A 21,717-nucleotide genomic window follows, 5' to 3' on the forward strand; every position below is an offset into this window, starting at 1 on the left:
TAAGGCTTTCAAAGGCAGATGAGGGGCTGGGGCCTGTAGACTAGGGGAGCCAGATTCCCTTTGGGGCAAGGGCTGAAGACCTGGGCTTGGGCCACACCCCATCATAACCATGCCTCCCCCATCTTGTACTTGTAAAATTGATTTTTTGCACCTAAATGTACAGGTTTACATTTATCTCTACTCAATTTTATCTCATTAGATTCATTTTCATCCTTCCAGATCCTGACTGTCAGCCATTCAGTGAGTTAGCTGTCCCTCTGTTTTGTGTCATTTTCAGATTTTATGAGAATGTCATTTCGACATTTGTTTATGTCATCAATGAAATTGTTAAAATCACAAGGCCAAGTACAGATCTCAGGGGTCCCCAGAGGAAACCCTCTGTCATATTGACATTGAACCATTTAACTAACAGTTCTTCTTTGAGTCCTGCCAAGCAATCATTTCTGAATCCATTGTGTATCTAATCCATATATCTCCATCTTCTCCACAATAATAATAAGATATTTTAGCAAATCATTGCCAAAACCCAGAACATTCCTTTCATTTACTAGTTAATAATCCTGTCAAAAATGGAAATGAGGTTAATCTGATGTGACCTTTACTTGATGAAGTCATACCAACTCTTTGTAATCACTACTTTCCTTTCTAGATGTTTGCCAGCCATCTCTAATTACCCCAGGCATTGAAGTCAAGCTCACTGGTCTATAGTTTCAAGACTGTTCTCTTCTGTTTTGCAAAAATTAAGACATTTGTCCTTGTCCAATCTGGTGGTACCTCTCCTGTTTTCAGTGATCTTTCAAATATCACTGTCAGATGCTCAGCAATCATATCTCTCAAATCTTTTAGTACCTGAGGATGTAGTTATGTGGAAGGTTATATTGGCTCAGTTACCCATTATTGCCAGCCTTGCTTATCAAAAAGTGTTGGAGGAGGCTCTGGTGGGGAAGGAGATACCAAATCTGCAGCTTTTTGTATCACTTTCTTTTTGTCATGTTGTCATTTTCTTGCTACTTTGGGGAGGAACTGAGACTCAAGGGCCCTACCTCTTTTGCTAAGGTGTACCTATCTGGATTATCTTAAAGTTACCTTATAAACTGTCCCCACCTTTAAGCCATTGCTGATCTCCAGTGAGTAGGGCCAAAGTGTCCCTACCTTGAACTACTTAAAATAAAATCCTTTTTAATTCTCTTTGTTCTGAGTTTTGCCTCGTTAATCTGGATAAAAGTCCAAATGAAGAATTTTTCTTTCAACAGTTCCTCTGGGCAAGGTTACCTAAATTCATCAAGGACAGCTTCTGTACTCTTACTACCTCCTCATTGATCTTGGATATCAATTCCCTACTAGCCATTTTTTTGTTTCATCATTTTCAGTACTATAATGGCAAATGCCATTCTTCCCTGGCAGAGAAAATAGGCAAAAAAAAAAAAAGTTTTGAGCAGCTCTACCTGCCTTCTGTTAGAAATTATCATTGTCCCATCTGCCCTAGCAAAGATCCTATCCGATCTTTGATAAATGGACACTTTCATTGTCTTTAGTTTCCATCAACAGATTAAATTCATTCATGAATTTATCATTCTCGACACATGTTTTTACAGTCATCCTCTGTAACCTGGCCTTGCTTCTATCTTCCAGACATTAATTTTTAAAAATCCTAAATTGGTGTATGAGTTCTCTGTACCTCCACATAGGTCCCTTTCCATAAATCCCATTGTTTCCCATTGTCTTCAGAATTTCATTCTGGGTCGGTTGCTGGCGCTGCCGTGTCAGGCTTGCTCTCGGGCGAGGCGGTCGCTCTCCAGCGGCGCCCACAGCCAAGAGGGCTCGGGCAGCTCGTGGACGACGCTGACCTACTTCGTCGCGCTCCCCGGGATGGCGGTCAGCATGCTGAAAGCTTACCTGAAGTCTCCGGAGCAACACGGCCCGAATTCGTCCCCTACCCCCATCTCCGCATCTGAACCAAGCCCTTCCCGTGGGGGGATGGAAACCACACTCTATTTCATAACCATCCCGTCAATCCTCTCCCAACCGGGTATGAGGACAAATAAAGAAAACTTGGACCATGCTAATCAGCAGCAGTAGGACCATCCTTTTCTTTCTATGTGGAACAGAAAATTATATGGGCCTTGAGGTCACTTGCAGCACAGTAGTGACAAATATGCTGACCTTTTATCATTTTGCTTGTGATTGGGATGACTTAAATAAATAATTCTTACCCTAAAATAAAATTTAAAAAAATTTCATTCTGGAGCATCTCCCATCTCTCCTGGCCCAGCTTCCTTTATAGCATCCTACCTTTCCTTCTTATCCTTTTGCAGTTGGTTTGTCTGCTTTGTAAATCTGTAGTTTCACACATCACAGTTTCTCAGAGAGGAGCAATAAGACCCAAGTTCTGGATTTAAACTCTGAACAGATCTGGATTAGAATCCTGACTCTCCCATTTACTAGCCATGTGACTCTGAGCCACAATCTCCTCCTCTGTAAAATGGGAATAAGAACGTAATGTTAAAAGTTGGAAAGAGCCTCAGAGGACATCTATTCTAACCTGCAGTTGAATAGGAATCTTCTCCACAACATCCCTGACAAGTGATAATACAGTCTCTGTTTGTCAACTTCCAGGGAAGGACAACCAGCTCTTTCAAGTAAGTGGACATTTTGGGACAGCTCTAATCTTTAGAATAGTTTTCCTTGTGTAGCCCAACTTAAATAGCCTCTTTCACGGAGACTTAAAGAAACCAATTTCACAGTCCTCTAACTGACGGATGGGGTCGGGGAGGGGGCTCATGCTAGATGTCAATCAAAGCAGGGCCAAGTTAAATCGAGGACAGACAGGGAGGCCTCTAAGCATAAAACAACAGTCCCAGCCACCTGGTCCTTTTCCTGAATACTATAACTCTCATTTTCTGGAAACCTATAACCTCGTTTGTGCTCGAAGTTTGTTCCATTAAGATAAGCTTGGATTGATTTGATTTTTAAAAATGGATCCCAACACTTACACTTCTGTCCCTTTTGGCTATTCTAACCAGGTAACATAGTGGACAGGAGCACTGCTCTTGGAAACACAAAGCTCTAGGTTCAAATTTAGCCTGAAGTACTTATAAGCTATATGACTGGGCAAGTCATTTAACCTATCTGCCTCAGTTTTTTCATCTGTAAAATTGGGATAATAATAGCACCTACCTTCCAGAGTTGTGATAAGTGTAAAATATTTTTAAAGTGCTTTGTAAACCTTAAAGTGCTATATAAATGCTAGTTATCATCATCATCATTATCATTATTATTTCTGGCTGTATTTAACATTCTTTTGGTCTCCAAAGATCCCAAACCTGAGTTTTTGAGGTTCCCATGGGTGATGTAATCTCACTAGTCATACTCTGTACTCCTTTCTCATCCCATCCCTATTTCTGCTACACCAAATAAACATTCAGAGAAGAGAGTGCTAAAACAACAACAACAACAACCCAGTGTGTAGCTACTTCCTTATATTGAAAGGAAAGAATTTTCTGAGATTAGGGTACTCTACTTCCTCTAAAGTTACTCCAACCCAATGCCCTAGGAGCCCATGTAATCAGATCGCAACTGCAACCAACACAGATGTGCCCATCTCCGTACCTTCTACTGAGGAACTTGTGCCTACCCCTTTCCTCCTGGGCCCCATGCTGTTGAAGGTGGCTGTGCTGCTCTTGGGTAAGTAAGCCACAGGGGAGCCTCCTGGGCTCTGGGGGCAGGAACTCCAGGATGGGAAATCTGAGAGCTCAGGTTTCTCTCGTCCAACAGAGTCTACTTAGGGAGCTAGAAATGGGAGACAGTAAAGGAAGTGGGCATAGGTTCATTTTCCCAACCCGTCCACATCTAGCTCCCTGGCAGGGTGATCAGATTATCAGAGAACCCAAGAATTTCAGAGTTGAAAAGGACCTCAGAAACCATCTAGTCTAAGCCATACCAGAATGAGAATCCTCTCTATAAAATCCCCTATGGCCTTTTCTTAAAGAGCTCCAGGAAACCCACACCCTCCTAAGGCAGCCCATTCCACTTTTGGTCAGTTCTCTTGGAGAAAAACAACTGTTCCTTTATCAACTTCCCTAATAAAATGTGCAACCCGGAACTGAAAACAATGTTTTCAATGCAGTCTGACCTTTTTCTTTACGTATAGCCAAATCTTCCTCTACAACTTCCACACATTGCTCCCACTGTCTGGGACCAAACAGAAGGTATTGAATCCTTCTGCTATAGGACAGCTGGGTCATATCTTTGTGCTCCCCTCAAGCATCAGAGTATTTCGCACATAGTAAGGGTTCATAAAATGTTTATCAAATTGACCACCTTGCAGGTTGATTGGTTGAACTCTTTGAACCTATTTTTCTTAGAAACTTGAGTTTCAGAATATCACTCCCTGTCCTTATTGCCAAAGACTTCTACAATGCATCCCTACCCTATCTATTCAACCCAACAAATAAGTCAACAAACACTTATTAAGTACCCACTATGTGCAATACACTAGTAGCCAGCCTTCAATCAATTAATCAAGTCTTTATTAAATGCTTCCTACATGCCAGGCCCTATGCTCAACTGGGAGATTCAAGGAAAATGAATGAAACAATCCTACTCACAAGTTTACATGCAAATGGAAAAGATAGGTACACAACAAACAAATGTATGTATACACACATACATATATAATTATATGCAGAACAAATGCAAAGACAATAAATGAAAATAGGTATTAAGTAGTTATATACAATGTTGTTTGGGAGGGAAGCCACTAGTAGTTGGGGGAAGTCTATAGTGTAAGATACCTGGGGGGAGGGGGCCAGATGGTAAGTGAAACCAGAGTCAAGACATATTAAGTCCTAAATCTTGCTTCTTCCTTGCGCCTCCCCTAACATTTTTACCCCAAGTAAATCAGGCTAAAATATACATTAGGGAAAGCCTCGAAAGAATTAAAAAAAAAAAAGAAGTCAGTCACAAAACTGGAAGAACCCAAAGGAAAGGAAAGTGTGGAGTGTGGTCATAGGAGGACCAGTTTAAACTTTTGCCTTAGTGAAGAAGGACTGTCTGTCGTATGTTTAGACCTAGAAGAGAGTTTAAAGTCCATCCATTCCGACACTCTCACTTTACCAATGAGAGTACTGAGGCACAGAAAAGCTCAGTGACTTGCCCAGGGTCACACAGCTAGCGTAAGAAAGGTATTGAACTAGATCTCCCTGACCCCAGGTCCTACTCTCTATCGACTGCATCAGGAATTCAACACCAGCTAAAAGGGAATCAATTTCACAAAGCTGCCTCACTGCCATTTACTAGGGTAGAGAAAAAATGCAGTTAGACATATGACAGGCCAGGAGTCTTTGCCCAGAAAGTTAGTCCTTAAATTGATCTGAGAGCTGGCCCCTCCCCCTTGTAATTTCTATCCACAGGTCCTGGTTGTGCCCTCTAGAGTAATAGCTGAATCTGTTTCTTCTTCCACTTTCCATCTCTTCTGAAATGTAAGGACCACTATTATGCTATTATGATACTATAGGGCAGGTGTATGCATTCAGTGGATACCCCAGGTTACTCTTTGGAGCATTTGTTTTTGAGCCCTACTCCTTTTTCCAAATGATCTGGGGTTCCTTACTCTTGGGCTTTGAAGAAAATCATTGAAAGGAAGGATTGATCAGATCCTCTTATTCACCTTATTTCACATTATTAGCAGAATTGCCCTTTAAATGAGTGATTTTGTGATGAACTAACCACCATGCTCAGGAACCAGAACACAGGCATAAATCAAATTTAACAATTTGAGAGAGAAGTTTATTGAATTAAGTCAGTAGAAGTCTCAAAACAGGTAGAAATAAGATTAAATGTTCCTCAGATCTGTGTCTTGAGTTGGGTCTCCACCAACTATCCAATACCACCACCAGTGGGGGAGAAAAAAGGGTAGCCAAAGGGAAAGGACAAGTGGCTGTTGGGAAAGAGGGAAAGGGGGAGGCTCCCAGGCATCCCAAGAAGGATTTCTAGATGAGATATAGTTGGGGAAAATGATAACAGCCCAAGCTGAGGTGGGTGCTGGAACCAAAGGAAGTAACTTTTTCCAGGTGATAATACCAAAGATGACTGGTGGAGAGGCAGGTGTCAGAGAGAGAAGAGGTAGCTTTCCTTGTTTTCTTTTAAGGTTCCATCTCATTCTAGATGATTTCATTTTCTTCTTCTGAGGACTTTAGGCCTGTGATTGGCTGAATGGAATGGAATGATGACAGAGGGCTCAAAAGGTTCATCCTTCTTGCTAAGAGAATCTTTTATCTAAAGGAAATTAAAAAAAAAATCTGCTTCACTTGGACTGAACTGAACACATCACAGTTTTGAAAACAAGAAGAGATCTTCTCCACTGCTCTGAGATGTTAAGCCAAGATAGTGAAATTGCATGACCAGCTGAAAACAAGCACACTTGTCCCAAGGAGTTGTGCGTATGTGTCATTACTCGCTTGTTTGACCACTAACTTGTTTGACCATAGCCAAGGGGGGTGGCCAAGAGGCTTATTCCTTCAGAGGGCACAATTTAGCCTTAGTTTAAAGGAATTTAAGTTTTCACCTGGAATTCTGACCTAAATAGAAGACATTTGAGTGGTTAAGGGAAAAACCTAACAAAAATTCCAATGTTAAGGAGGAAAGCGGTTTTAGTGTACCAATATAGCTACATACACATGTATACATTCTCTAGCAAGCAATTTCAGTACATTTATGCTCAGGGAAGAACAGTTTATATTATTGCAGTTTATAATATTGCAGTCAGTGAAATTACAATAATCCTAAATTGCAAACACATCCTTATATACATTGTTAACAGGAATATAGAACTAAAGAGACCAGATTTGATGGAAAACTTGACAGCATTTAAGTTCTGTTGGTGCTGCAGCAGAAATTCATTCTTTGGCTACCTTCCTTAAACCTACAGAAAGGTAGCATGTCACTACATTAATTATCCAGAGAGGGAATATAATATCTGAGATGCTCACTAGGTGGCACTATACTCAAGCCCACCAACTGAGTAGTCTTATCAAGGACTTCAGTATACACTCAGAGCTTCTCATACCAGGAAACTGCATAGCATTAATGGTTAGGCAAGTTTAAAACTCATACTGGCCTAGTTCTGAATTTAGATTAGTGGATAATTCAATGTTTTTCATATGAAAGCACACAGCTTAAAGCCAGCCCTTAATGCCACACCTGAACTTTCCTTTCTCAGGGTAGGCAAATGTCTCCTGCCCCCCAAATCCACAAGGCAGTCATCAAATGTAGCAATCACTACAGCTACATAATGTATTTAACATAACGACAATGCCAGGGAAAAGGTTTCAGCACTTCTACATGGGAGCTCTCACACCAGCCATGCCCCAAAACCTCCTCCTGCTTGCCCTCCTAGTTTTTTCAGGGATTATCCCAAAGCCTTCCACTGCCACCCAAAGGAAAAAAAACAAAGGAAGGTCCTGCATGTCTAGATCCTCAGGATCAGGGCTATAACTTTAAGCAAGGGAAAACAGAGGAAGTACAGGGAAAGAGATCAGTCTTTCCCTTTTCTCATCAATATGAAAGGAGTCACAGCAGCTGTCAGTCTCCCTACCCTGATTTGGTGTCTCTGGCCTCCAGATCATTTTGGCCTTAGGCAGAGTATGAGCCTAGCAGATAAAGCGTCTGTAGAGGGCCACACCAATAGTATTAGTCCAAATGCTGTGGCTATACCTCCTTTTATCTAGCATGGCACAACAGGAAGACTCCTTCAAATGGCAAAGAAAGGAAGGGGATAAAATCAGTTCTGGATGCCGAAGTACATATCTCATTTCCTTCCTACTACATGGCTTCCTGTCCATTGTGAGCCTGTACTGGTGGGAATATTGATGTTTTCTAGTAAAGAGGAAAGATTTGACCAATTTCTGAAACGTTCTCCCAAAACTTTTGCTTAAAACTGCACTAATACTTTTGGGACACCCCATATGTTACTTTAAGGTTTGAAAAGAATATTGCACATGTTACCTCTTGCAAGCCTTGCAACCACTGTACTACAGGCATTATTATCTCCATTTTGCAACTTAAGAAACATACTAGGGAGGTTAAGTGTCTGACCTATGGTCACAGTTAACAGGTGTTAGAGGTGGGCTAGATTATAACTTCCTAAAATTTGAACATTAAACACTTCTTAGAGCTGCCTAAGAAGAAGTTGAAATACATGTTCTTTCATGAGGCAGCTGGTGGTACAGTGGCTAGAGTCCTGGGCCTCTAGTCAGAAAGACCTGAGTTCAAATCTATCCTCAGACACTTGTTAGTTATGTGACCCTGGTTGAGTCATTTAATCTGTCTCAGTTTCCTTAACTATAAAATGGAGATAATAATAGCACCTACCTTGGTATTGTAGGGATTAAATGAGATAATATTTGTAAAAAGCTCGTGGCACGGTGTCTAGGTACAAACCAGGTACTCTATAAATGCTTATTCCCTTCCTCCTTTTACTATCCCTTCTAGCTCTAAATTCTACAATCTTCTTGACTCTCGACTTAGTCATCCAAAGTATTAGCTATCACTCTTACTTTTGTATCTTACACAAGTAATGGTTCATCACTGATACAGAAAAATTTAACATTGAAGAAGCTAGGGCTTTAGCACAGCTGTTCAATCAGCTACAAATCCACCACCACATAAGGCCCAGCCCACATTGCTCCATTGTGTTCATGAGGGCATCATGAGAAACTTGGTCACTGGCCTTTTGGAAATGTTCTACTGATTCCTTTTTTTCCCATTCCACCACATTTCTTCAGCATGAACATATAATTGCTTCTCCCTCCCTTGAAATCTTTAAGAAGAGACTAAATAACTATCAGGATGTTTTAAGGAGACTTTTTGTTTGGGAATGAGTTGAAAGAATCAACCAATAAGTATTGATTAAGCACCTACTATGTACCAGGCTTTGTTAGGCACTAGGGTATACAAAGACAAATTTGAAAATGACTGCCCTCAAGGGCTTTTATTCTATCAAAGAAGACACCTTGCATGTGTCCATACATAAGGACACACAAAATAAATGCAAGTTAATTTCAAGGGGGAGGTGTCAACAACTTGGAGGATCAGGAAAGGCTTCGTAGAAGGTGGAATTTGAGCTGAGCTTAAGGTACTTCCAGTTCTAAATCAATTATCCTGTGACTTTTATCTTTTCTGTGACCACCACTCTGAACCAGAGGGTGGCACACCGTACCCTACTAGGGGACCCCCAGGTCTGGGTTCATGAAGAATAAGGTTCTGTCCCAGAAAAATCGGACTTCTAAAAGAAAGAAATCAGGCTCACTACTCTCTGGCTCATTACATTCCTACTCCAGAGCCCTGGGAAAATCTCTTAAAGCTTAGATTTAATCATGTCTAGGGTCTACCCAAAAGGTATAAACAGAGTCCCTTCTAGAAAGGTACTCAATATAAGGCAAGGGAATAAAAACAAGCATTTATTAAGTGCCTACCACTTGCCAAGAACTGCTGAGTATTCTATAGATATTATCTCATTTGATCCTTACAACAACTCTGGGAGGTAGATGCTGTTCTTTATCCCCATTTTACAATTCAGGAAACTGAGGCTAAGTGACTTGTCCAGGGTCATACACACAGTAACATCTGAGGCTACATTTGAATTCAAGTCTTCCTGACTTCAGGCCCAGTGTTCTATCCATTGTACCCCCTAGGACTGCCTCAAGCGATTTTACAAATGTTATCTCATTTGTTACAAAAAGTAGATCAGACATAAGACAACTCTTCATTTCTCCTACCACAAAGAAATACTGAAAAGTGAAGACTCATAACTATGGATTGACAAATACATAAAGCACAATATAACAACCAACATCTCTGGGGTACTCTCCTGGGAAATTAATATTTAAAATGTTAAAATACAAAACATTACATAGGGTTGCTGAATAGGCATAGCTCCTCTATCTTAGTTCTGCTAAGCAGTTCCCTCAAGGTCCATGTCTTCTGGCAAGCCAGGGCATGGTTTAGGCTCATCCTCCTGGAACTGATCATCTCCTTCAAGAAGCTTTTTAAGAAGTGACCTCCTTCTGGGCAGCCAGCACCAGAACCCAGGAATTCTCAATCTCTCAAAGTCAGAGAGTTGCTTCTAAGGCAACTTACTATCCATCTCAAGATAGCTGTTCAATCACCTGTGTCCAAGGAAAGAAACAAAACAAAAGAGACAGGTAGGAATTTAAGAACCAGTCTCAAATTCATCTAGACTAGCTCATGTTCTCACTGCCATGAATAGCGTTGAGGAATTCTCACAACCTCTTGGGAAACCCTGGACTGTCAGCAGGCCTCCAATGACTGTTGGTCAAAGACAGGAGGCTAATCCAAAAGTAAACAGCTTTATTAGTAAAGTAATAAATCTGCTCTCACTGTTGGCAAAGTCACATTCCTGGGGCACAGATTCTATTTTTATAACCTTGCAGGCCTGCTTTGAGTGCACAGCCAAGCAGTAGCATTTCAGTAGCCACTCTTCTTGTTGTTCAGTTGTTTCCATCACGTCCGACTCTTCCTGGCTCCATTTGGCATTTTCTTGGTGCAGTTCTGCCTCATTTCAATCCAATTCATGTGCAGTTCAAGACATCACCCCGAGATGTCATTGTTCCTCTTCATTTAAAAAAAAGGGACAAACAACTGGAATGGTTTGCCATTTCCTTCTCCAGCTCATTTTACAGATGAGGAAACTGAGCTAAACAGGGTTAAGTGACTTGCCCAGGGTCACACAGCTGTCTGAGGCTGGATTTGAACTCAGGAAGATAAGTCTTCCTGATTCGAGTCTTGGTACTCTATCCACTGTTCCATCCAGCTGCCCCCTGTGCAATTTAGGATGAAGTAAAGCATTTGACAGGAGAGCAAGGGGTAGAAAAAGAGTCAAGGAAGTCAGTCAAGAGAGAAAAGGGGAGTACTTGGAATGCAGGTAGCAGGATTCATTAACAAAATAAGAAAATATTCCCTGTTCAAGGTCAGGAGACAAGGGGAAGAAACTAAACACTTTTATAATTGTGAAAACAATCCTTTTAGATAAAACTGCAGGGTCTCTTATCCAAGGACAGCAAGTAATTGTTACAACCATGGATGAAACTATCTGTTTTACTGCATCCTTGAGTAGAGATTGGAGACTTGCTAATAATAGGCCACCAGGTGTTTGGGGATTTCTACATTCCTCAAGGTGATGAGGAATGATTATGGTTCCTATTTTTTCCCCAAAAATAGATACCAGGGCAGGGTTGGGGACTTCCTACCATGGAAAGTTAAAAAAAAGAGCTATTGGCATCCCATGCCACATGCTATGAGACAGCAGGAGTAAAAATTGTTTCTCCTTATAAAGTCCACTGAGTGAGAGGCTCTTCTAGCCCAATACTCTTTCTTAACCAATGTACCCCCATTATGGGGTGGAGGAACACCTAGGGACCAACCAGAAACCTCTGGTTACATATGTTCTTTTTATCAAGGGGTTCACCAAAAGGGGCCAGGCCCAAGGCCTATCCCCATACATGCTCTCTGTTACATAGGCTTTTAGAGTTTGGAAGAATTTTAGACATCTGTTAGTCCAAATCCATCATTTTAAAGATGAGGAAACTCAGGCCCTAAGGAGGGGAAGTGACTTGCCCAGAGTTCCACAAGTAATTAGTAAATAGAGTCAAAAGTTTAAACTTGGGGCATTTCACTCCAAATCTAGCACTTTTTCCACTATACCTTACACAAATTGTAAGTTTAACACAAAGTACTAGAAATTTGTCTTGTATGAGTCCCTAACAGAATATCAGACTGGGCCAGAATCTCCTTTCAAAATGAGTGAAAAAAAAAAAGAATATAAGAGCTGTGAGATGTCTTCTACAGGCTCCATCTACAAAATGGGGATAAAGGATGCCTTGCTGGGTGGGGACAATGAGAGGGATATCTTTAGGAATGAACATCATATAAAAACAAAAGATGTCAATGCAAATTTTATGAATAAGATGGGACTATTAATGCTTTCATAACCTACTTTATAGGGTTATGAGGGTCAGATAGCATACTTTGTAAGAATAAAGTGCTATATAAATGCAAGCTCTCTTTATAATTATTCCTCCCAGAGGGATTCCTACAAGGACTCTATGTCCATTCTGATTGTGTCTGACCACTACGCATGCTGAACCATTTATAGTCTGTCTGTTCTGTCCTAGATCTTGGCTTTGCAAATCTTACTCTTCTCCTCAGATGTACTCCTAGGGTTTGTTGGCTGCAAACCTTGCCTTCCCCTCTTTCTGGGTAGCACTCAAAAGTCCGAGTTTTGCTTTTTCCCATTCTTTCATTGCTTCTGGGAGACTGATAGGCTTTTATTACCCAGAGTTGCTCTCTGCTGCCTTCTGCTGCCTGAGGTGAAAATCACATATTTCTTGCCTTGCCAAGTCTTTGGCAGTCTGAGGAAACATAGTGGACTCCTTCTCAGAACACTGTTTTTAAATGCATAAAACAGAATCCCTAAAATTTTAAAGGACAGTGATGTCAAAATTAAGATGAATTTTTTTCCCATCTAAATTCAAATACTCTCGAAATCTATCTGTGGACCCCAGAACTATCTCCTGATAGCCTGGTGGTTGGTCAGCCTGCTTTGTCTCTCCCTCTGCAGTTCATCTTCCACTTAGCTGTCAACCTGATCTTTCTAAAGTGCAGGTCTAACCAGATCACTTTCCCATTCAACAAACCTCTCTGGCTCCCTATTGCCTCCAGGATCAAAACTATGGTGTTCAAAGTCCTTCAGAATCTGGCCCGCCTCCTACCTTTCCAGTCTTACACCTTACTCCTCATCACATCCTCCTCAACCCAGTGACACTGGACCTCTTGCTATTGCTCAAACAGGACACATCATCTTTTGACATAGGGTATTTTCCATGAACTATCCTCCTGTGCTTGGAATACTCTTCCTCCTCATCTCTCCCTCACGGCATCCTTCAAATCACAGCTAAAATCCTATCTGATTTTCTTTCCCGATCCCCCTTAATGCTTGCTTGCTACCTCATGCTTAATTCCCCTATCTACTGTTGATTATCTACAATTTATCCTCTATATGTCTTGTTTGGACGTGGTTATTTTGCAAGTTGGCTCCCCATTAGACTGTAAGCTCCTTGAGGGCACGGACTATCTTCTGCCAATTCTTTGTATCCTTACACTATGCTTGGCACACAATAGGTGCTTAATAAATGCTTTTTTGACTGGCTTACTGACTGACTGATGACGAACCTATTACTTTGAAAGGTAGCCTCCTCTACCTTTGGATAACTCCATTAGGAAGCTTTTCCTGACTTTGAGCCTAACTTTGCGCCTAACTTTGCTTTATTTTGCAACTTCTACCCATTTCCCCCCGTAAGCCAAGCAGAACAAATCTCCCATATGACAACCCTTTAAAAATATGAACACAGCTGTTATAGGATCATAGATTAAGAAAAACAGAAGAGACTTTAAAGCTACAGAGGAGTCAAGGTCCACATGTGGCCCACTACACTCCCAAGAGTGGCCTGAACCAGATGGAAATGTAATTTGTGCATATTTAACAAAACAAACAAAAAGACAATAAAACATTGATTATATTTTCTATTCCTATATATTTCTATATTATATATATCCTATATAAATATATATTGTATACATTTCTACTGTGTTTTTTCTAAGTAAATATACAGCCAGCATTCTTGCATGTATGCATATATATACATATATGTAGAGTTTAATGGCCTCTGTTTCTATCTAAGTTTGACAACATTGATCTAGTTCAATTCTCTCATTTTGCAGATGAGGAAACTGAGACCCAGAGAAGTTGTTACTTATACAGATAGTAAGTGATAGAGCCAGGTTCAAACCCAGATCATCTGATGACAATCATAATTAATATTTATATGATCCTTTAAGGTTTGCAGAACACTCGCATATTTTATTTCATTTGATCTTCACAATAACCCTATGAGTCTGGTACTGTTATTATTCCCAATTTTCAGATAAGTGATGTACCCAAAGTCACACTGCCATTTGAGTGCTGTCAAGTCCAGAAATAAACAAAAGTCATGAGTTGGGGGATAAAGTGTCTTTAATTAGGGTCACAAGGTAGCAAACCTGACACCCTGGGGGATGTCCAGTGGATTTCCCGATTCTAAGAACCATGCATAAGCTTTTTATACCTTTAGGAGGAGAGGGGGAGGAGGTAATATGAGATAGCAAGGCCTGGTCATGAGACCCCAGCCACTCCTGGCAATCTGAGCAAGGATAACCACTTCGTTCTGAGGTTTTGCCTTCATGCCATGAATCGTAGTAGAAGGAGGAAAGGACAGCAAGGAGCTAGATCCAGCTTGAGCCAGGTTCCCCCTCAAGGCAAGATTTCAGGACGGGATTTAAGGTCTAACTCAGCTCAACATAATCACCATCATCTTGCTGGGAATGTTACTGACATTCTGACATTGCTAGCTTCATTTAGGGAGTGGCAGGTAACATCAGATTTGGCATTAACAGTTCCTGTTCTCATGTTAACAATTATATTAACAGTTTTCTGTCAGTGCCTGAAAGAGTAATACAGCTCAGGTTGCCTTGACTTGAGATCCAGCTCTCCACTCTACCATGCTACCTAGCATCCATATCCAGCCTGCTTTCCGTTGGCCAAGTTGTTTAAGATTCCTATAAATATTACCTAAAACAGTCATGCAGCAGACATGTTGGAAGGCATGGGGTACTTTACCATTTAGCACACCTCTCTAAATCAGTAATGACTTATAGTTAGATTGATCTTAAATTAAATGATTTTTTTTCTTGGCAGACTGCATACAGACTACAGTTATCTGTGGGGGGATTTTATTCTTCAACCCATCAAACATATCCTTTTGTTCTCCTATGTGTACATGTTGTCTCTCTAGCTGTAGTGCCATGTCCTTTAGGACAGGAAGGAGCTGTATCTTCTATCCCTTTTATTTCTCCTCCCCACAATGAGACCTAGTATTTCAGTACCAGGTGCTCTGCAACTTCAATCCAAGTTTAATCCCTCCTCCCTATGAGAAAACCCTTCCTAGAGTCTCACCTGACCTTCATCTCTCTGCTCTCTTACAGCTCTGTTCATGGGGAAGTCTGGTGAGTTCCGCCTTCCTTGTTTCTCCCTTCTGTCCTACATTCTGACATTGTGTCCTAGCCCTGATTTCTCAGGAATCAAGGTATTTGTGTGAGGAAGAATCCCTTCACTCCCCAGAGCTTTCTGTGGCAGGGGGTGAAGGACTGTGAAAAGAACACTAATTTTACACTGATCTAATATCCCCTCACCCCAGAGCTGGAGCTAGCAAGGACTAACCCTCTCCCACTGCTTTTTGAATTACCCACTAGCCCCTCTGCAGCACAGTATCTCTGACCTAGAGGAAGAGGTCCAGTGTAACTTTCACTCACCCTCACCAAGGACTCTGGGCCTTATTCTACCTCTCCCCCATTACTCCCCACACACACCCCTACCTCCCTAAACCTCACAGGGAATTCTGGGTCGAACACCCCACTCACCGAGAGTTCTGAGCCTCCCTTTCTTTCTGTGATGAGCTATGTTCCCTTCCCTGACATCCCTGATCTTCAATCCTCCCCACCCTCACTCTGATTCTCACTTTCCCCTCACTAAGAATTATTCTGAGCTTTGTTCTCCTTTCACTGAGAGCCCTGAATCTCACTTCCCATCACTAAGCAGCACCTGAATATCAATTCTACCTCATAGAGCACTCCAAACCTTCCACTTTCTTGGTGGGGACCATGAGCCTTACTATTCACTAAGGGTTCTAAGCCTCACTGTCCTCAGACTAAGGGCCCCGAGCTTCCCTCCCTTCTAGTTATTCCTTACACTCCCCTTCCTTCAGATTTCAGAGCCACAGTCCCTGGTATCTGCATAGCTTTCTCCTTTTACATCTCAGATGTCATCACAAGGCCCATCTTGTCTCTTCAACCTCCATGGACCACTGTCTTCATTTATGAGAAAGTATATTTGACATGTGGGCATCTGGATCTCATGGGATTAGGAGACATCTTATGGTACAAGGAGGGGAAGAAGTTCCACCAAACCTCTAGAAACACCACTGTGATCTGGAAAAGTGGACAGTACAGCTGTGGGGGCCAAGATTCTGCCCTCAGTGACCCTGTGAACATCACCTTCTGTAATGGTGAGCAAGGGGCATAGTGTGGCTCCAGGGAATCATGTCATGTCTGTCATTTGAAGATCCCAAGGAAATGTACTAGGGACTCAACTTTGGGTGTCCTCCCTCCCCTTGGATCCCACATTCTTTCTAAAAATTGGCAGAAGCCTGGTCTGCATCTAGAGTTTATGGAAGAGCTAAAGATTTTGGGAAGCATATGGGGCCAGGTACTGGTGACCAGACAGATGGAGATGTTTTTAGACAATAATAAGCATCATTTGTTCTACCCTTATGAAGGTCTTCAGAGGCATGTTTGGAATGGGTGAAAAGGAGGATTTTTATGAGTTATAAGAATTTTTTCTATATTGAACTATTATAGGGATTTGATAAGGAACATGTACTAATGCAGATAAGTGCCTTCTCTTCCATTTATAATCAGAGTTGTCTAGGAGCACTGAGAGGTTAAGTGACTTGCCCAGAATCACACAGCCAGCATGTGTCATAGGTAGGCCATGAGCCCAACTCATCCCAACTCTGAGGGTACCTGTCTATCCAGAGGGCCATGCTTGCTCTCAAGTAAAAAATAGTTAAAAAAAAAAAAGGCAGAAATGTACCAGTTTAGAGAAGAGAAGTTTGGGGGGACTGAGGGGGTAGAAAGGGAGAAGGAAGGAAGAAAGGAAAGAAGGAAGGGAGGCAGGGGAGAAGCAAGGGAGAGAGAAGGAAGGAAGGAAGGAAGGAAGGAAGGAAGGAAGGAAGGAAGGAAGGAAGGAAGGAAGGAAGGAAGGGAGGGACAAAGGGAAAGGAAGAAAGGAGAGAAGGCCTTCTTTCAAGAGAGCGGACCAAAAAAACCCGTAAAGGAACCAAAGGAAAAGAAGGTCAGAAAGGAAAAAAAGGAGAACAAAAAGGAAGATGTGGCTGAAAAGGTGGTGGTGAAAAAGCCTCAAAAGCTTTGCAGTCGGAACCCAGTCCTGCCCTGAGGGATTGGTAGATACTTAAGGTCTGCAATGTATTCCTGGTGAGCCATGTACAAGCAGAAATACACTGCACCAAAAATCCGGATTGAAAGGAAAAAGAAAGAGAAGCTGCCTGCTGCTGTCTCAAAGCCAGTTGTGGTGATAAGAATGGAGGAACCCATGTGGTAAAGATTTTGAAGATGCCTAGGTATTACCCTACTGAGGATGTGCCTAGAAAGCTGCTAAGTCATGGCAAAAAGCCCTTCAGCCAGCAAGTGAGAAGACTTCAAGCTAGTATCACCCCGGGCACCATTCTGATCATGACCATTGGCTACCACAAGAACAAGCCAGTGGTTTTCCTGAAGCAGCTGGCTAGTGGCTTGCTACTGGTGACTGGACCTCTAGCCATCAACCATGTTCCTCTGAGAAGGACCCACCAGAAATATGTCATTGCCATCTCTACCAGGGTTAACCTTTTGGGTGTAAAAATTCCAAATCATCTTACTGATACTTACTTCAAGAAGAAGAGGTTCTGTAAACCATGAAGGAGAGACTTTTGACACAGAAAAAGAGAAATATAAGATTACAGAGCAGCACAAGACTGATCAGAAAACAGTGGACTCTCAGATCCTGCCCCAAATCAAGAAAATTCCTCAGTTCCATGGCTACCTGCATTCTGTATTCTCTTTCTCCAACAGAGTTTATCCTTCCAAGCTGGTGTTTTAAATGCCTTGCAGAGAACTCTTAATAAAATATTTAGAATAGAAAAAGAAAGAAAGAAAGAAGGAAGGAAGGAAGGAAGGAAGGAAGGAAGGAAGGAAGGAAGGAAGGAAGGAAGGAAGGAAGGAAAGAAGGAAGGAAGGAAGGAAGGAGAGGAGGGGAGGAAGGGAAGGAAGGAAGGAGATGAAGGTAGGAAGGAGGGAAGTGTTATTCCATAGCCCCTGGACCCTGGGCATTAAATGAAGAGCAAAATATGACCCATAGCTCTCACTGAGAGGAAAGGAGGTCACCTTGGGATTTACCTCAGACTCTTGGTGATGGACATGCTAAGAGGCTAATATGAAAGCCCTAGAAAAGGGAGACAGGAGAAGGATCATGAGTGGGGTTTTAAATGACTCAGAAGATCATGTCATGGCTGGTGTAACATTGATGAATGACATTAAGATTATTCAAATAGTCAACAAATATTTACTGAGGAGGCTGTTTTTTAAATAAATTTTTATTGGTATCTTTTGTTTTTAAATCTCCTAAATTTTCCCTTTTCCTTCTCATATGCTCTCCCAGAGAGCCATCCCATGTGACAAAGATTTTCTTTAGAAAAAAAAAATAGAAAAAGAAGGAAAGATAAATCAGTAAAATTGATCAACATATTAAAAAACTGATTATATTTAATGTTACACACTGAACAAACACACACACACACACACACCTCTGCAAAGTAGTGAAGAAAGATGTTCCCTCATATATTTTCTTTGGGATCAATCTTGTTCTTTGTAATTTTGTAATATTCATTTTCAGTTGTTTTGTGGCTGTTCTTTCCATTTCTATTACCATAGCCATGTGTATATTATTTCCTTGACTCTCCTTACTTAATTTTGAATCAGTTTATATGTCTTTCCATACTTCTCTATTCTTATTACATTTATTGTTTCTTATGATATACAATTATATTCATTTGCCACAATTTCTTTAGCCATTCCTCAGTTGATGGGCAGCTTTCAATTACAATATCATTCATTAAGTGCTTACCATTTGAAATGCACTTGCTAGGTGTCAGGGAAGATAGAAAAGAAATTAACTCAATTTTATTTTATTTTTATTTACATATTGTCTTCCTTCCTCCTCCCCCTCTCCTACCCATTGAGAAGACAAGAAGAAAAAAAAAACCTTGACAAATATGTATAGTCATGCAAAACAATTTCTCACATTAATCATGTCCAAAAAAGAAAGAAAAGAAAGGAAATAGGCTTCAGTTTGTACTCTGAGTACATCATTTCTCAAGATAGTAAAAAAATGTTTAAGTATCCTTCTAAATGCTCTTTCCTCCCTTGGATTCTAAGACACCACATTCTTCTGGTTTTCTTCCTAACTGTCTAAACTGCTTTCTTTGTCTCTAATACTAACTCTTCCTCCACTTCCTGACCCCCTTTATCCTAAGGTTCTGTCTTTAGTCCTTTCTTTTCTTTCTCTCTTAGGTGATTTCATTCACTGCCCCAACTTCATTACCATCTCTATGCAGAGTAATCTCAAAACCACACCTATTTTCCAAGTTCCAGATTTGACTCCAACAGCCTACAGGACATCTCCACCTAGATTTTCCACTGACGTCTCAAACACATATTCAAAGGAAACATTATTATTTTCCCTTCCAAACTTTCTCCTTCTGACTTCATTAGTAATATAATCCATACAGTCTTCTGCATGAAACATCAGTGTTGCTTTTAACTCTTCCCTCTCCCTTACACTTCAATCTTCTATCTGCAATATCTCATACCTGTCCCCATTTATCTATTCCCACTCCCAACATCCTAGTACCAGTTCTAATTTAATCAATCAAGCAATAAGTATTTATTAAGAACTTACTATATGCCAGATCCTATAGGAGGTGCATGGGATAAAAAGAAAAAGCAAAAACGGTAATACCATTCACATTATTTCAAGAGCCATCTAGGGGGTACTCCCATTTATACTATCACCCTCCCCACCCAAGTCTATCCTTCACACCACTGCCAGACCTGAATCATGCCTAGATCTAGTCATGACATTTTCTCAGCTCAAAAATCTTCAGTGACTCTCTTGCCTCTTGACTAAAGTTAAAACATTTGTTTCATTCCTATGTCCCCACAATCTAGCACCATCCCTACCTTTTCAGGAAGAGGGGAGGACTTGGGAAGAGACAAGGAGTTCCATTTTGGACATTGTAAGTTTGAGATGCCTGTGAAATATTCAATTAGACATGTCCAGCACACAGTTGGTTATGCAAGATTGGAGCTCAGGAAAAAGATGAGGAATGGATGCGTAGATTTAGGAGTAATCTGCACGTAGATGGACAATTTAACCCAAGGGAGCCAATAAGATCCACAGCAGAGAGCATATATAGAGAAAAGTGTCCATAACAGAGCTTGGGGGGGCACAATATGTGAGATAATTCAACAAAGGAAGCTGAGAAGATTCGATCATGCAGGTAAGAGAAAAACCAGGCAAAAGGAGTGTCTCCCAGGCAGGGAGAGAGGATCTAAAGAGGTCAATGATAATGAAGACTGAGAAAAGGGCTATTGTTTTTCATGTTTCAGAAATGATGGGAAACTTTGGAGGAGACAATTTTAAGTCAAGTAAGGGAAACAGAAGCCCAAGTACAAAGGTATTTGAAAGAGAAGGGGGAATGAGAAAGCAGAGACAGTAAGTGTAGGTCGTGAAAGAGAAAAAAGATATAAGCTGATAGTTTGAAGTTATGTTGGGGTCAAGTGACATTTTTGTTTTGAGGTTTTTGTTTGTTTGTTTTGTTCTGTTTTAAAGAATGAAGTAGACCTGTAGGCAGCATAGGAGAAGGAAAGAAGCCAATGCATGCTCTAACCCAATTAGGCTACTGGCCAGTCACTGTACATACCCCACATTTGACTATCCCATGCCTTTGCTTATATGCTTATTCTCAATGCTGGAACATCCTCCAATCCTCCTTTTTTGCCTTATAAGTTTCTACTGATCCTTTAAAAGCTAGCCCAATTGCCACCTCTTCCAAGTATTCTTCCCTAATCCACCCAAGCCAGTAATAATCTCTCCTCTTTCTGGATATGACATAGTTTCATTCTCACATAATAATTGGTTATTATGATTGTGTACCTGGGGCATCCCTCTTCACCATATGCAGCCCTCGGACAGGTTATCCCAGTTCCACACCCACTCAAAACCATAGCTCACAATCACCCACCAATATGTTTATTGTTGCTATTCAATTAGAGTGGAGGGATCAGAAAAGGCTTCAGGTGGCATCTAAGCTGGGATGCAAGGATGGGTAGAATTTCAGTGTGGGAAGCCATACTGGAGAGAAGAAAGTGAAGGCAGATGGGGACGATCTTAGATATGTCTTCCTGTGTGTTACAGACTGGCTGATCCTCCAGGCTCCTTACTCTGTGTTTGAAGGAGATGCTGTGATTTTGCAATGCAAAGGATGGAGGAAAGCTGAACTATCCAAGGTTACATTTCACAAATGGAGGAAACCCATTTACTTCACTAAGGAAAACAAACCGTTGTCCATCAAAGCAGCAAATATAGAGGATAGAGGCCAGTACAGTTGTAGTGGGTATATGAGGAATGGAAATATACATGAAAACTCTGAACCTGTCATCCTTCAAGTCCAAGGTAAGTGGCCATGGGATGGAAACTGCCAAGGATAAGGCCACTGGAAACTATTAAGTCTCAGAACAGGAACCCATCCTCTGAGGATTTCCATGGTAGAATATTCTTAGCTAGCAGGGCCAGGGCTCAAGATGCTTACTAAGAATTATTCTAGAGCAGGCTGATTGAGGAGAGGAAAACAAGTCCTGGTGAATAGGTCACGGTCTTGCATTGAGGTTATTGAGTTCCTAGATTTGGAGACTGGGAGTCCCACTGTGACT

The 21,717-nt window shown here is 41.2% G+C and overlaps 1 protein-coding gene, 1 long non-coding RNA gene and 1 pseudogene across 3 annotated transcripts in view; 2 read left to right on the forward strand and 1 right to left on the reverse strand.

Annotated features, from left to right (window-relative positions):
• Positions 1–3,471: 3,471 nt before the first annotated feature.
• Positions 3,472–21,717, forward strand: part of FCRL6 (Fc receptor like 6) — a 36,658-nt gene continuing 18,412 nt past the window's right edge. Inside the window, exons 1-4 of one of the 2 annotated variants that reach the window (XM_078156190.1) lie at positions 3,472–3,684; positions 15,097–15,117; positions 15,876–16,175; positions 21,203–21,460. In XM_078156190.1, coding sequence (XP_078012316.1) covers positions 3,654–3,684; positions 15,097–15,117; positions 15,876–16,175; positions 21,203–21,460 — 610 coding nt within the window. In that variant the 5' untranslated portion in view covers positions 3,472–3,653. The remainder of the gene's footprint in view (positions 3,685–15,096; positions 15,118–15,875; positions 16,176–21,202; positions 21,461–21,717) is intronic. The other variant, XM_020977741.2, reaches the window with a different exon arrangement.
• LOC110201873 (uncharacterized) lies at positions 5,766–15,593 on the reverse strand. Its single transcript, XR_002322588.2, has 2 exons — positions 15,532–15,593; positions 5,766–6,276 (listed from the first exon to the last, which is right to left on the reverse strand). It is a non-coding gene; the product is annotated as an uncharacterized LOC110201873 (long non-coding RNA).
• LOC110201871 (large ribosomal subunit protein eL6 pseudogene) lies at positions 16,964–17,827 on the forward strand (annotated as a pseudogene).

The sequence above is a fragment of the Phascolarctos cinereus genome, unplaced genomic scaffold, assembly GCF_003287225.1.
Source record: "Phascolarctos cinereus isolate Bilbo 61053 unplaced genomic scaffold, phaCin_HiC Scaffold_5;HRSCAF=322, whole genome shotgun sequence".
NCBI lineage: Eukaryota > Metazoa > Chordata > Mammalia > Diprotodontia > Phascolarctidae > Phascolarctos > Phascolarctos cinereus.